At 44.2% G+C, this 16,979-nt stretch overlaps 1 protein-coding gene across 1 annotated transcript in view; it reads right to left on the reverse strand.

The window, feature by feature from the left end:
- Positions 1-2,499: 2,499 nt before the first annotated feature.
- LOC147431496 (Mal d 1-associated protein) overlaps positions 2,500-16,979 on the reverse strand; it is a 36,187-nt gene continuing 21,707 nt past the window's right edge. Inside the window, exon 2 of the mRNA XM_086494080.1 lies at positions 2,500-3,007. Within this exon, the coding sequence (XP_086350206.1) occupies positions 2,599-3,007 (409 nt within the window). The 3' untranslated portion in view covers positions 2,500-2,598. The remainder of the gene's footprint in view (positions 3,008-16,979) is intronic.

The raw sequence follows: 16,979 nt of genomic DNA on the forward strand, positions 1-16,979 counted from the left end.
TTGGGTCGTCAATTTAATGAGCTTACTCACCGAAAGCACCTAAATATAGCAGTTTTAGCTTTATGATCAAGACATTTAGCCGCTCTCCGTCAAAATAGGACCACCAAAACTGAAGATAGAGGAGACAAGAGTGCCATACTTTTGTATACGTGTCAAATGACTATTGGACTATTCCTTGATCCTCAGATTAACAAACAACCCTTTTCTAGCCGTTTTTTGCCCTAATTGTTCATAAATAAGAGACTTAAGCCAATTTAAGATAGTGACCAAATGCGTTGTAAATTGTCCGACCATACTCATGAAAATATTCAATTAAGATCAATATTAATGAATTAGAACACAACAAGGATTGTATAAATCCAAACACAAAAGTTGTGAATTGCAAAGCTCGCAAAAGATTGACATCGTCTTGGCACAAAAGGCATCTAATGATTTTGGATTTTTACTTCTTTTCCAATATTACCATCTTTTTTTTTCAAAGTCAGATGGAAATTACACCCAATTTTAGAACTTAAACCCAATTTGGGAGGTAGAATCGTCTCTCTTCTCCATAGAAAAGGAGGGAGAACACAAGCTCTACACACTCAAGGTTCCACCACCACCTACTTCTACACACAAATGACTTTCACCCACTCAAGGTTATCTCTCACTCTCTTTCTGATGCACAGACCTCACGAAAGCTTGGCTTGCAAGAAGTTGCATTTACTTCAATCCTAACATGACCTAGCATCATGACCCTACCATGGTCCCATGATTACAATACTCAAGTAGACTCTACTCAAAACCCAACAACTCCGACAATCACAAGGAGTTTAATATGTAGCAAGCAACAAGATTAAGCCCATCAAGCATAATCATTAATCAAATGTGCCAAGCATGCATTCAAGAAGAATGTAGATAGAGATAATGAGAGAAGAGAATCAGAAGCATCTAATTGCAAAACCACCATCTCTCAAGCATATAACGTTTGAAGGAGGCAACGATTAGCAAAGTTATGGAGTGTGCATAGTAGTGATGGGCACTTTCACTTCAAGAGCACTTCTTCTACTCAGAGATACCAAAAAATCTCTACTCTCTTGAGATTTTCACCTATAAAGGTGCATAGAATCCTCGTCTAAGAGACCACTTTGTCATAATTTTGTTGTACATTATACTTGCCTTTTTGTTTATGATGATCTGTGTTAACACAAGTAGAGATTTTAAAAGAAAGAGAGAATGAAGGCGATAGAAACAAGATGAGGGAGTCAAATGCAATGTTTTGTATATTGTCAAAAGGAATTTCTTAAGCCTTAATTAGGCTTTGACCAAGCATTGAGTGGTATGGGCAGCTAGCCTAGAGGGAAAGCTTTCCTATTTCTCTGCGGTAAAAAAAGTTGTTTTGGGGTTATCCTTTGGACACTGTTGTCTTGAAAGAATCCATCAAAACCTATAGAGCAATTCCTACCGGTTTGTGAATGTTCCCAAGCTTCTTAAACTTCTCATGTTTTAGGCATTGCCATTCCGACTTGTTCCCTGGCCTGTTGTGAAGCTCTCACAATCTCTCTCCAATCTAGAGAGAGCGATCAAACGATCTCAAACTTGCAATGTGATCACGCAAACAAAATAATATTTCCTTGCTTGAACGAGTAATCAAAACTAATCAAATGAAAAATTTGACGACAATGCTTGTCGCATCACTTGCTTAGAGGCTTGATTCTCTTCGATCCATCGATGTGCTAACTAAGAAGACTTATGACTAACATTCAAGTACAAGGTGGATACACCAAGTTCGCTCTCCACATCTTGACAAGGGATATATTTAAGAGACAAGAATACAATGAGCCAAGCACACGATCAATCATAAAGTGAGTGACTAGAGTACATTGTGTGCACACAATCATGGAGTGTGTTGTCATCCAAAAAAGGAGACTTCTTTAATTCGAAATGTTGGATGTTCAAGATCAGTAAACCCTTAACCAATGGTTTGGTTCTTGCTGAGATGTGATGTTTTTTCATTACTTCGTAGGCACAAGCAGAAAACTTTCTTGGACTCGACCAGTTGACTGATGACGATACCGTACCTCGTCATATCATCAATCTGCTTTGGCACTGTCTGAACTCAATTTAAGCCATTTTGCTAGACTTGATTTTGTATCCTACAAAATGTGTCTGACTTTCAGATAATGCTGCAAGGAGTTCCACTTATTAATCCAAGCTGGGAAAAAAAAAAGCTAAACCTCAGAGAATTTAGGAGCTCTAGCAAATGCCATAGAAATACAACCCACTTATTTTGGATAAATCATTAAATAAAAATTACGATGAGTTGAAAAAGACCGGAGACAAGTAACACAATGCGTGTGCGCGCGCGCGCGCGCGCGCGCGAGAGAGAGAGAGAGAGAGAGAGAGAGAGAGAGAGAGAGAGAGAGAGAGAGAGAGAGAGAGAGAGAGAGAGAGAGAGAGAGCACATCGTAACAGTTCAGACAAAATAGAAAAGCTTGCTGTAGTCTGACCTAGCCAGTATTATTGAAGCAAAAAGAAAACACCATTTTTCCTTTGAAACTATACAAAATTAAGGTTGAATTCACATCATGCTGTGAGTTCTTGTAAAATAAGATTCCTTTAGACCTCATCAAAACTCCTGGAATCTCCAAAATCTACCTTTTTGGGAGCTGCATCCTCTGAAAGATGGTTGCCATCCTTGCCGTTACTTTTAATGTCCGGAAATATTTCCCGAGGTCGACCGGGATGGCGTTCTGTACTTGCTTCATCTGGTTTATAGAAACCAAGCTGGTTAAAAGCTTCATTCATCATTTCTTCTGCAGCCTGCATGAAGCCTTCAAATCCATCAGATAGTCCCCTTGAGAAGGGGTCCATGCCTTCGAAAGGGTTCCATGGAGACCTTGGTCGTGGAAAGCTGTCACGCGAAAAAGGCACCATTCCTTCCTCATCATTGAATGCTTCCATGGTCCAGCCATCTGGTACCTCCTCTTCTGTACTTACAGACTTCGATTCGACAATCTCTTGCGGCCTGCAGCAGAACACGCATACTTGGTATTTGACTCTCAGAGAACTTTGACAACTCATACTTGACAATAGACTTAACAACATACGTCCTCAAATCAATCCCCCCTGAGTACATGAATTTATAACTAAGTACGTAAGAATTTATAACTACCAATTCGGTTTGAAAATCAAATGCCTCCAATGACCACAAGGCACAAGTAAAACCCTCAAGTTGCTTTAACTGAACTGCTGCTGAGGGAAGCCTGAAGAGAAAAGACTGGAGGAAAGTGTTTTGGAGGTCATCTCCTGGGTTTCAAATATTCCCACAATTTTTGGGTTGTGGCAAATTTCTGGGGGTCACAAAGTGATGACATGGCACCTGATACCCGCCGACAAGAGAAACGAAATGTTATATTAAATGTTAGAGAGAGAGAGAGAGAGAGAGAGAGAGAGAGAGAGAGAGAGAGAGAAAGAGCAGCAGAATGAATGTTAGGTGCAGCGGAATGAATGTATGAACTTTGCTCAAGATGAATGCTCCGAACTGTGCTCAAGGTTCCTTTTGTTCTTATGGAAGGGAGAGCCTTCCGTTCTTAATGAGAGAGTGCAATGATCACAACAAAGTGAATGGACACTGTGCATGCAAGTGTATGAGAGAGAGAGAGAGAGAGAGAGAGAGAGAGAGAGAGAAGAGAATACGACACCAGAGACATTGTAAAACCCTCCTCCGAAGGCCCCACTCTCGTCGGTGAGAGTGGTCTACTATTGATTGCACAAACTGGTACAAACTGAATGAATGTGACTGATGCAAGTCTAGGCTAGGTCGATGTCGACGACGGGGATGGCGAGACCGATCTAAGGGCTGAATTTGGCCGTTCTTTTATTGCTGTCCAAAAACGCTGCTGGCTGAATTCTGCTACTGCTGAAAACGCTAGAAAAACGCTGAATTTGTTAGTTTTTGTCGCTGAAAATCTGCTACTGTGTTGGGGCTGAAATGGCTATGGAAAGAGGCTGAAAATAACCTGCTGAAAATCGCCAAGGGCTGAAAACTGTGGCGATCCTTGCTTGGATGGAAAACGCTAGGGCTTGATGAAGCTTCTGCTGAAAACGCTAGGTCTTGTGACTGCCAGGCAGTGATGATTGCTGAAAACGTCAAGTAGGGGGAGGCTAGGCGATGAGGACCAAAAACGCTAGAGACTTGCTTGAGGGAAATCGCCCAAGTGAGGGAGTCTTGCTGAGAGAGAGGGGGAACCTGTCTCGCTGAAGGCCTGTGTTCTCCTTGCTCATTTGCCAAATAGTGCTGACCTTGGTTTGCTTATATATTATCTTACCCAATTTGCCCTACCTACTTTCCAACAAAAGTTACTTAAATTAATAAGTGAAAAATGTCAAAAATAGGTAAAATAGGCTAAATGCACTGGAAAATTCCCCTAAAGGATTCTGATGGATTCTGATGGGAATGCTTATGATCATGCTGTGTGCAACCAGAGGATATGCATCACACTAAGTGACTGGTCATGCACGGTCTGCGAACAGACTCACAAAAGTGCCAGATCACTTCCTATTCTAGACTGACTTGACTCAACTGAACCCCGGTCATGCTGTAGCTTGTCCACGGCACATAGGGTTGGATGTGTCACGTGACATTCCCTCCTTTTCAAAGTGAGGTACTGGTACCGAACTCTATGGCATCGAGGGAGATCGCCAATAACATCCGGAATCCTGAAAAGGACTCTTTGCCGGTCCACTCTGATGTGTGGGTCGTGCGGTACTTGAACTTCATAAAGGTCTGCAATGCTTGCTTCTTTGGGCCGTGCCGAAAGCGACACAAAGTCTTTTGTGGCTCCTTCAATGCTTCAACTTCGTCTAGAGTCATGCTTATTGTTCAAAAACTGCCCAAAAAGCAATCAGCATGATTAGCGGAAAATCCGTATAACCTGTCGCGTCAGCAGCTGTCAACGCAAAACACGGAAATCCGTATTGTCTACCACGTCAATATATTAGTGCAAAGTCCAAAAAATCTGTACAGTTGTCCACGTCAACCTGTCCGTACAGCAAACTACCACGTCATCATTTTTTGTCAACGGGGTGGTCATGCCACATCATTAGGCTGTCTATCCAGGTAATACCGCCACGTCATCAATTTGTGACATACCCCCCTCTTAAGAATTGTAATCGCCCTCAATTACTCCTGCAAAGTCAAACATAAGCCATAAACCAATTCAGTAGACACTCACTCTAAGTACCGACGCACTAGACGACACAAATCCAGCACTTGCACAAAGACGACAGTCACTAAACGTTCACATAATATTCAAATCAAATCAATCATAGAAAATTAATTCCAAATCTCAAACCATGACTACCAACAACGTATTTAGCAATCGCATCTAAATCCATCGCGGACCTCACGAATGCCGGATTAACTAATTCTTATTGCGATCATGTCTTTAGAGATTCTCAAGACCAAAATGCCGCAGTCATTTTGTCTTTCAGTCCTACACTCAAACACGATCACTTGTAAGAGTGTTCATCAATCAGAATTAGTTTCGGGAATTCCCATGTCGAAGTACTTCTTTCATAAAGTCATCCAGTAGAATATTATCAATCCATCAATATCCTTGAAATCCAAAGGAAAATCAGTGACTTTATTCTTTCTAGGTAATCTGTGACAAAGAAGCGGAGTAACTCCTCTCTTGTGCAGTCCCGCCTACACCAGATTCAACTTGCTGATCCTCAGAAACTCTTGGAATAGCCAAAGCTAGAACCAAAGCGTCAAGGTAAAGTTCTAAATCTGAGGGGTATCTACTAGGTCCTCCTCCTCCATCCACTTTGCATTCAATGCCGGATAGTTCTTGACTAAGAACTACCATCTCTCTTCTTTCCTGGTGAGCCAGTATCTGTTCCAAAACGAGTATCTCCTCGCTCTCTACCCCTTCAGGTTGTTCCTCAGGCTCCTTGTCGACTGACACCTCATCCTTGAAACTTTTTCAAAAGACTCACATGAAAAGCATTGTGAATCTTCCAAGTTTTTAGCAACTTCAATCTGAAGGATACATCATTTATCTTCTCTTGAATCTGGAAAGGGCCATAGTCATTCTTAGCTTTGGGAAAAAAAAAGCCGCTCCTTTCCTTTTCATTTCCTTAGGCGTGCCTTCTCCAACCATAAGAGCACCCAATCATCTTCCTTCAGCTGCAAGTCGCACCGAATCTTGTCGACTGCCCTCTTATGCCGTGCTTGAAACTTCTCAAGAGCCTTGTGCACCTTGGCAAAAGCAGTGTCCAAAAATCTTATCCTAGATCTGGGGAATTCTTTAATCTTTTTCCTTCCTTTCCTTGTGCCTAGGACCTGTGGGTAGCGTCTTTCGCTTCCCCTGTCCATTAGTACGTCAGTCTCAATCATCGGAACCCTAAGACGCATTATCATCTGATCCCCTTTCTCTGGAATCCTTTGATGAACTTGCATCTGGTTCCCCTAATTCACTCTTATCAATCTGGCTAACTCTTGTGTAAGGTGCAGCAGAAGTGAATGTTGACTTTGCTCAAGATGAGTGCTTTGAACTGTGCTCAAGGGTTCCTTTCACTTGCAGAAGGGAGAGCCTTCCGTTCCTTTAGTGAGAGAGTGCAATGATCACAAACAAAGTGAATGCTACTGTGAATGAAGGTGTTGAGACTGAGAGAGAGAGAGAGAGAGAGAGAGAGAGAGAGAAGAATACGACACGACGGTTCTCAAACCCTCCTCCAAGGGCCCCCCTTCTCTATGGCGAGAGAGTCTATGTTATTGATTGCACAAATCTGGTACAATGGTCTAGATGCAATGGACTTGCCGACGATGTCGACGACAATGATGACGACGACGAGGACGGGCTGAAATCTAAAAACGCTAGGGACTGAAATCTGAAATCTGCAAAACGCTCACTTTCTGCTGATCTTTGACACTATGTCGGCGAGAACGGCGAAGGTGACGACGCGACGACGATGCGCTGAAAACGCAGATGCTGAAAACTTCGGACAGCGAGCTGAATCTGAAAACGTTGGCTGATCTGACGGCGCAGTGAGGATCTGCTGCGGGTTAGGCGTGCCTTCTCAAACCATAAGAGCACCCAATCATCTTCCTTCAGCTGCAAGTCGCACCAAATCTTGTCGGCTGCCCTCTTATGCCGTGCTTGAAACTTCTCAAGAGCCTTGTGTACCTTGGCAAAAGCAATGTCCAAAAATCTTATCCTAGATCTGGGGAATTCTCTGATCTACCAGCTGATTCCCTTTTTCCTTTCTTTCCTTCTGCCTGGGACCTGTGGGTAGCGTCTTTCGCTTCCCCTGTCCATTAGTACGTCGGTCTCAATCATCAGAACCCTAAGACGCATTATCATCTGATCCCCTTTCTCTGGAATCCTTTGATGAACTTGCATCTGGTTCCCCTAATTCACTCTTTTCAATCTGGCGAACTCTTGTGTAAGGTGCAGCAGAAGTGAATGTTGACTTTGCTCAAGATGAGTGCTTTGAACTGTGCTCAAGGGTTCCTTTCACTTACAGAAGGGAGAGCCTTCCGTTCCTTTAGTGAGAGAGTGCAATGATCACAAACAAAGTGAATGCTACTGTGAATGAAGGTGTTGAGACTAAGAGAGAGAGAGAGAGAGAGAGAGAGAGAGAGAAGAATACGACACGACGGTTCTCAAACCCTCCTCCAAGGGCCCCCCTCTCTATGGCGAGAGAGTCTATGTTATTGATTGCACAAATCTGGTACAATGGTCTAGATGCAATGGACTTGCCGACGATGTCGACGACAATGATGACGACGACGAGACGGGCTGAAATCTAAAAACGCTAGGGACTGAAATTTGAAATCTGCAAAACGCTCACTTTCTGCTGATCTCTGACACTATGTCGGCGAGAACGACGAAGGTGACGACGCGACGACGATGCGCTGAAAACGCAGATGCTGAAAACTTCGGACAGCGGGCTGAATCTGAAAATGTTGGCTGATCTGACGGCGCAGCGAGGATCTGCTGCGAGTAGGTGAGATCTACGAAGCTAAGGGGTCAATCCACAAGGGCTAAGGACTAAAAACTGAAAACACTACCTGTATGGCTGGATCGGAGTGCTAGTGACTAAAAACGCTAGGCAAATTTGCAAGATGCAAAAACGCTAGGCATGATCTGCAATCTGCAAACGCCAAGTGCTGGGATCTAAAAACGCTGGCTAATCTGGATGTCCAAAAACACCAAGTTCTCTTGTGGCTGAAAACGCTAAGTTTCCTGCCGGTCTTGCTGAGAAGGTGCCCTGCAAGTTGCTGGAACTTCTCCTGTCTCTTCTGCCAGAAAGTGCTAGCGCTAGGTTTTTTTTATAATAGCCTAGCAAATCTGCCCTACCCAGTTTTCCAACAAAAATCACTTATTAATTAATAAGTGAAAAATGGATAAATTGGGGAAATGCATGTTGATGATCATGCTGTGTGCAACCAAAGGATATGTAACTACTCTTAAGTGCTTGGACATGCATGGCCTGCGCACAGGCTGTAAGGTGCAGCGGAATGAATGTTGTATTTTCTCAAGATTAGTGATCTATATTTGCTCAAGGTTCCTTTTAGTTCTTAGGGAAAGAGAGAGCCTTCCGCGAACAAAGTGAGTGGATATTGTGCGTGCAAGTGAATGAGACTGAGAGAAGGAGAGAAAAGAGATACGACACCCGAGAGGTTGTAAAACCCTCCTCCGAAGGCCCCACTCTCGTCAGCGAGAGTGGTCTAACTTTGATTGCACAAAGGTGTACAATGATGATGCATGGACTAATGCAAATAGGGACTATGTGAATGACGTTGATGAAGACTTTAGGGCTGAATCTGGTGCTCTTCTATTTGCTGTCCACAAAGGGGTAATCGCTGAGAATCTGGACCACTTTGGGGGCTGAAATTGGCTGGTTTTTCCTGCTGTTTTTATGGCTGAAATTGACTCGCTTGCTGAGGCTCATATGAAGATAAAAAACGCTGATTTGCTTACACCATCAGGCTGCGTTTTAGGGTTCTTGTCGCGTTAGTAATTTGCTGAAAAACGCTGAAATGGTAGGGGAAAAACACCAGCATAGAAGTTTGATGGCGATAGCTGCAAGAGAGGGAAAACGCCAAGGGGGTGATGCTTGATGGCAATCCCAATGCTGATGGGCTGGTGGGGGTGGATCTCACCAAGGGAGGCTTGGAGAGGTTCTTGTTGAGAGAGGGGGAAACACCTGCTACTTGGGGGCTGTTGTGCTCCTTGCTCATCTGCCCAATTGTGCTAACTTGGGTTTGCTTATATTTTAACTTACCCAATTTTCCCTACTGAGTACCCAACAAAAGTCACTTAATAAATAAGTGAAAAATGTTAAAAATAGGGAAAAATGGGATAAAGTCACTTGAACAATCCCCAAACTGACTCTGAGGGAATCTGATGGAAATGCTTATGCTTATGCAGTGTGCAACCAGAGGATATGCATCTGCACTGAGTGACTGGGCATGCACGGTCTACGAATAGACTCACAAAAGTGCCAGATCACTTCTAATCTAAACCGACTGGACTTGACGGAAACCCTGTTATGGTGTAGCTTGTCCACGGACACATAGGGTTGGATGTGTCACGTGACATCCCCTCCTTTTTAAAGTGAGGTACTGGTACCAAGCTACATGGCTTCCTTGTAGTCTGCCAACAACTCTAGATAATCCTTGAAGAACTCTTTGTCTACCCACACCGCTTCATGGGTTCCTCGATCTTTGAACTTCAAAAAATACTGTCGTACTTGTTTCTTTGAACCATGGCGAAACCGATGCAACAAAACTTGCTCCGATTCCATGACTTCAACTTCATCGATGATCTCCGGTTCTTCTTCTTCCGAAACGTCCTTTGGAGGTGTTCCCTGAAACACTTTCAACCAAGAAACATAGAAAACGTTGTGCATTGACCATGAGTTAGGTAACTTTAATTTCATTGAAACCTCATTAATCTTTTTTATGACTGGAAATGGACCATACATACGAAAAGATAACTTAGGACATTTCTTTCCAACTTGCTTAAGACGCTGTTTCATGATTCGTAGATACACCCAATCTCCTTCCTTGATCGAGACCTCTTGACGATGCTTGTTAGCCTGTCGAGAATAAGTTCTTGAGCCTTGCTTAGCCGAAGCTTCACACTCTCAGAAATCTCATCCAATGACTGACTCTCAGCATTGGCATCAGGCATTTGACTGACCGATCTAGTCAAAAGTGACTGGAACGGACGGCCAAAAGCTGCCTCATACGGAGTTCGACCAATAGTAGCAGAAGAAAAGGAATCATTTAGAATAGCCTGAACCAATGGGAGATAGAGCTCCCATTGAGACTGTTGATCATGAACATAAGATTTTAACACATCAAAAGCCAACTGATTATAAATTTCGGTTTGACCATCTGATTGTGGATGAAAAGCGGATGAAAAATTCAACTTTGTGCCAAAATTTTCAAAGAGTGCACGCCAAAAGTTGGACGTAAACTTAACATCCCTATCTGAAACAATGGACTTTGGCAAACCATAGAGGGGGTACCAATGCTTGATGAACAATTGTGTAACATCTTGTGCAGTAATTGTGGCTTTGCAAGGAATCAACATGCAAAATTTGTTGAAACAATCAACAATTGTTAAACATTGCTTGTTCCTTGAATGCAGACTTGGTGGTAAGTTAGTCACAAAATCCATAGAGATATCCTGAAAAGGTCCCTCGGCAATAGGCAGCGGAAGCAAGAGACCTTGCTACTTACCCCGAGAAGCTTTTACTTTTTGACATATAGTGCACTGTGTGACATAACGAAACACATCTTTCCACATTTTAGGCCAATAAAAAAAACGTTCGATCTTTTCCAACGTGGTGTTCATTCCTCTGTGCCCAACGTGAGAGAATCATGTGCATCATGCAATATGGTTGGCCTGAGAGAGGGCAACACACATAGACGCCGACGAAAAAATAACAATCCATCACGAATGAGATAGTTGCTGGGCCCTTGGGAAGCAAGAGCCTGCAACCAATACTTACCAAACTCCGAATCTGCATATTGATTCTTCATGCTGTCAAAAGACTCACCCTGTATAGAAAATGTGGTTCTTGACTCAAGAGCCAAAATCTGTCCTTTGCGACTCAACGCATCTACAACAGGGTTAGCTTTTCTAGGCACATACTCAATCAAACCGCCAAATTGCTCAAAAAATTGTGACCACCGTGCTTGGCGATCACTCCAATGTGCACTAGGCATAGACTGGAGCCACTTGAGGGCTTGATGATCTGTGCGCTCTATAAACTCTCTACCATACAAAAAATGCTTCCAATGCTTAAGAGAGTGAATGACAGATAACAATTCTTTATCATAAACTGAATAATTCTTTTCCGCACTATTGAGCTTTCGGCTAAGGAAAGCTACTGGGCGACCATGCTGCTGGAGCACAACGCCTATGGCGACATTGCTCGCATCCGTCAATACCTCAAAGGGATTATCCCAAGAGGCAAAGACAAGACACGGTGCTTCTGTCACCGCAACCTTCAGAGCTGCAAACGCCTCAATGGCTGCTTCGGGCAAGTCTACGCGCTGACGACGAGTCTTTACCCCTTTCAAAACATCAATATAGGTGCAGCAATGCGTGCAAAATTCTCTATGTGCGAACTATATGCTTGACATAGACCAAGAAAAGAACGCACATCATATGCAGTTTTGGGCAAATCCCAATTATGAACCTGTTCCACCTTTGCGGGGTCGAGTTTGACGCCTTCTACAAAATGATATAACCCAGATAAGTGACTTCAGTAAGAAAAAATTCAGACTTCTTAGCTGCAATGTACAACTGACACTCATCCAAACGAGTCAGTACCCTTTCAACATCTCTTTCATGTTGTTCCCACGAGGCAGAAAAAATGAGAATATCATCTAAAAAGATGAACACATATACACCGACCATATCGCCGAAACGACCTACCATGAGACGATTGAACATACCCACGGCTCCTGTCAATCCAAAAGGCATAACAATATACTCCCATTGCCCTCGCTCGGTGCGAAAGGCGGTCTTGAAAATGTCGCCTTTTAATACCCGTACCTGATGGTATCCACTTTTGAGATCGACCTTGCTGAAAACCTTTGCCCCATTGAGCCTATCGAGGATATACTCAATGCGAGACACCGAAAACTTGTTCTTGACGGTCATCTTGTTTAATGCCCTGTAATCAATACACAAACGAGACGAACCATTCTTCTTGCGAAGAAACAAAATAGGGGCAATAAAAGGACTTACACTAGGACGTATGAATCCTCTAGCCACCAACTCCGTGAGTTGTCGCTCTAACTCTTCCTCCTGTGACTTGTTCAATCGATAGGGAACCTTACTAATTGGCTGTGCTCCCTCCATAAGCTCAATGTGATGGTCCTCCGGCCGCTTAGGTGGGAGACGAGGTGGAAGATCATCCTGCAAAAAGATATGTTTAAACTTCGTAAACAACTCCAAATACTTACCTGGAGCTTGAATGCTCTGGGAAACTGGGGCAGCATAGATGAATGCCGCTTGTGCTCCTCGTCGTAATTCACGCTTTACCTATACATGCGAGATGAGAGGCAAAGAATGCAAGCCCTCCTCAGCACGAATGATGAGGGGGGAATCAGTTTTGGCATGTAAAGTGAGAGTGTTAGCCTCCCAATCAATGAGAGAGTTGAGTTCACGAAACCATTTTATGCCTAAAATCATATCACATCCTGAGAGAGGAGACCCAAGAAATTTCCTACGAAAAGAAGCTTGCTGAACGGTAAACATCACATCAAGGCACTCCTTCGTGATGAGAGAGTCCATACCAGGAGCGAAGCTAGAAACCTCGAGAGGAGATTTCTAACTAACCTCTAGGCGGGTTCTCTCAACAAGAGGGGGACTAATCACATCATACATACTGCCTGGATCAAACAATATGATAAAACGTTGTCCTTTTACATGACCATAACACTTCATGAGAGATTCATCAATATGTGTGTCAGAGTCATGAGAAGATGCAGGTTGTGTTGTGACAGAGTTTGTGGTAGCTGTGGGTGCCTTTGGTTCTTTAGGTGGGACTGTCTTAGGACAGGACTTCTTAATGTGACCCTTGACGTGACATTGAAAACATCTACCTTCTTTAGCATAAATCACTTGTTCTTCAGCCGTGATGTATCCTCCTATAATTCCTTGTGAATCTTTTTCATCAGGGATTAGCTTAGGTTTTGCACGTGCTTTAGATTTACCCTTAGGTTCATTATTAGAGTTCTTTTCCGAGGAATTAGAGAAAGAAGGGCTAGAAGAATTACCATTTTTACCGTTCTTACCATTCTGTGTGTTCTAAGAATTCTGAGATGTCCCTTGAGAAGACTTGTTCTCCTTGGGCTTTCCCTTGTTGTGCTTCATCTCTTGGGAGAGAGCGATTGCTACCGCCTTGGTGAGATCCGCGGGGTCAAAGACTTCAACATCAAACTTGATGTATTCGTCTAACTCAAAGAGAAAAGCCTCTTTGCGCTCATCATCCGATTTGCGTAATTGAGTGCCTAGCTGCAAAACGCGGTTAGAAAAAGACATGATTGGCATACCATGTTGCTTGAGATTGCGCCAATCCTCTTTTAATCGTGCGAGGTACTGAGGTGACATAAACCGCGCCTTGAGCTTGTCTTGGAAATCAGCCCAACTAAAAGAGGGGCGTGAAATCGTCAGCTGCCTCTAGATACGCGGCTAGCTGTGCCTCTTGCCATGCGTGGTACCAATTGATGGCATCACCGGCAAGGTACATAGCTGCCGTCAAAACTTTGCTATTTCTTGTTTTCTTAGTTGTCGCAAAATAAACATTAAATTGATGCAACCAAGAATGAATAACCGTAGCATCCATCTTACCATCATACTTACTGAAGGTCAACTTTTCGGTGACTGGGTTGTTGGAATCCGCATCGTGGCTTGCACCACTGAGGAACTCCCACGATCTTTGGGTGGTTCGGTCTTCGAGGCTAGCACTTGGGAAATAAATTCTTGAGTGCATAGCTCCCTTTGAGCTTCACGCTCGGCCTCCAAGGCTGCGCTTCGTGCTGCCGCTTCCTCCTTTCTTAGTTCTTTTCTTTCTTTTCTTGCGTCGCGTTCACGTTCTAAAGCAAGGCGCTTGTCTTCCTGTTGTGCGGCAAGTTTGGCGTTTCTTTCGTCGCGCTCGCGGTCCTTTGCTTCTTGTGCACGGTCCTTTGCTACTTCTTCTTCTGCTTTGCTTGCGAGTTGTGCCAATGCAACTCGATTCGTTTCTTGTTGTTGTGCCATCATGTCCAACATCGACTTAACCATCATCTCCATAGGAGTTAGGACAACTCGTGGCGTAGATGGCGAAGGGGGAGGGTTGGAAAAATCTCTTGGTGGAGAGAATCCTTCGTCTCCTCTCTCATGCTCATCACCTGAATGCGAAGTATCCATGCCGCTTCGGGTGACGACCATGCACTAGGATCTTCGGTTCTTAAGTTCACGAGAAACTTGGTTCTTGAGGGTCTTGAGGTTCTTGAGGTTCTTGGAGTTCTTGAGGTTTTCTTTTGCTTGCAAATCACTTTGGAGAAGGATCTTCTCTTCACCCGAGTTCTACTCCTTTCTGCGGGTGCACCCCTTGGCGGCCTTGCGCTCACACCAAGGTTGCTTTTTCCCACCTCACTTCGATTGGCCGGCCGCTAAGTGCACGGTTTGCTCTCAATGAGTGAAAAGAGACACAAGGGGAGGCTGGACAAGCCCTTCTTTCTTGGGATTCTTGTCACTCTTCAACAAAACACGATTAGGAATCGACACGCCCAAGCAAACTTGGGTTCGAGCGACCGCAACAAGCAAAAAAATTCTTGTGGTTCTTTGTGGTTCTTCCCTTGAGTAGTACAGAACACTTCCAAAGCTCTGATACCAATGTAAGGTGCAACAGAATAAATGTTGTATTTTCTCAAGATTAGTCATCTATATTTGATCAAGGTTCCTTTTCGTTCTTAAGGAAAGAGAGAGCCTTCCGTATTATGGAGAGTGCTATGATCACGAACAAAGTGAGTGGATATTGTGCGTGCAAGTGAATGAGACTGAGAGAAGGAGAGAAAAGAGATACGACACCCGAGAGGTTGTAAAACCCTCCTCCGAAGGCCCCACTCTCGTCGGCGAGAGTGGTCTAACTTTGATTGCACAAAGGTGTACAATGATGATGCATGGACTGATGCAAACGGGGACTATGTCGATGACGACGATGAAGACTTTAGGGCTGAATCTGGTGCTCTTCTATCTGCTGTCCACAAAGGGGTAATCGCTGAGAATCTGGACCACTTTGGGGGCTGAAATTGACTGGTTTTTCCTGAAACCGGCCTGTTCAATCCAAAAAGGGCGGTAGACTTTACTTCAAACCTTGATTTAGCTTTCACCCATTATTAGTCGTCTATTTTACCTGTACTTTCAAGACACAACAAAGGGGAGAGGGATACAGGCTGCTAGATTGCACCTGTATGAGTAGACGGACACCAGATTGGCCCCTAACTTAGGCGCCCCTTTCGGTATTTCTTTATTGCTCAAAAGAGGGAATAAACGTTGTGGTTCCCTACAAGCTGCCCCGCACAAACTCGGCTGAATTTCCACTGTTCCAGCCCGATTTCGGCAGCATAACTATACTAGAACCCTTCACGGTCAGTATTCCCACGAATTAAATGACTTTCCCGATGCATACGGGCACTTTGCAAAACCTGGCGAGAATCTGCAGCACGCTGAATTCTCTGTTTTCAGCCCTGAAAATGCGCCAGATCACCTGTACAGCGGTCCCCTTGCGTCCCCGAACCTCCTGGGGGTATTAGGGTCCGTTTAGGGCCAAAACCCTAAACCTGCAAAAATACACCGTAGGCTGTAATTTACTATTTTGGGCTCCGTTTCGCGTGCCGATCGCATCCTTAGAAAGTCCTCGAGCTCCCGCACCTATAGGGCTACTTGCCCTTTGAATCGGACGAGATTTCTAGCGTGAAACCTCTCCGAATTCACCTGTACCTGCGGGGGGATTAGCCGCTAGCTAATCCAGTACCTGTGCAAGAGGCTCTTGCCTCGGCAATCGCGCATGAACCCACACAACTGTACATTGGTCAAATGAAGGGCCCACTAGAGGGGCATAACATACTGCCAAAGGGGAGAGAGCGGGCAGTGCGTAGCGTGCAGGGCATCACTCCTGGCACCGCACTGTACATAGGAGGGAAAGCAAGCACTCCATAGCTCTTAATCTGTGACAAATCTGAAAATGAGGCTCTCCCCCTCCTAAATTCAGCGCCACTTCTTGTTGCATGAGGCAAGTGCACCAGACGGTGCCACTTGGCACATTTACAAGCATTTTTCCGTTTCGGGGTTGCCGCCTAAAAATCTCCCAACCGGCTGCCCAGTTGACTTCACGGCAGAGTAAGAAAATGTTCCCCTTGTCATTCCGGAGGTAATGACGCCAAAACATTTTCAAGTCCCAAAATAGCAGTTCCCTAAATTTTAGGAGATGCTGCCATTGTATCTTTCTAGGTCATCCGACCCTCTTTGTACACTGCGGCCACATCCAAAACTGAAATGTAGCCTCTGTAGCAAAGGATTCCACTTTGGCTAGTCAATGACCCCACTTGGCTAACCATAGTCCTTGTCCAACCTTAGTGCTCTCTTGCCCTCAGGCCTGGACTCCCTCTGGACAGTTCCACACTAGCTATGCAATGCAGGGCAGTTAGATTTCCCGAGGGGTGTTTCCAAAAAGTGAAAGTAAATAGATAATAAGAAAGAAATCAACAAAAAGGATAGATAGTAGTCACACGCTGGTGACATTTCCTGCTGTTTTTATGGCTGAAATTGACTCGCTTGTTGAGGCTCATATGAAGATAAAAAACGCTGATTTGCTTACACCATCACGCTGCGTTTTAGGGTTCCTGTCGCATGCTGAAAACGCTGGTATTTGCAGGTTTATCAATGCTGAAAAACACTGAAATGGGCAGCAGTACTAGC

Source organism: Adiantum capillus-veneris, chromosome 21, assembly GCF_014529385.1.
Source record: "Adiantum capillus-veneris isolate H3 chromosome 21, ASM1452938v2, whole genome shotgun sequence".
Taxonomy (NCBI): domain Eukaryota; kingdom Viridiplantae; phylum Streptophyta; class Polypodiopsida; order Polypodiales; family Pteridaceae; genus Adiantum; species Adiantum capillus-veneris.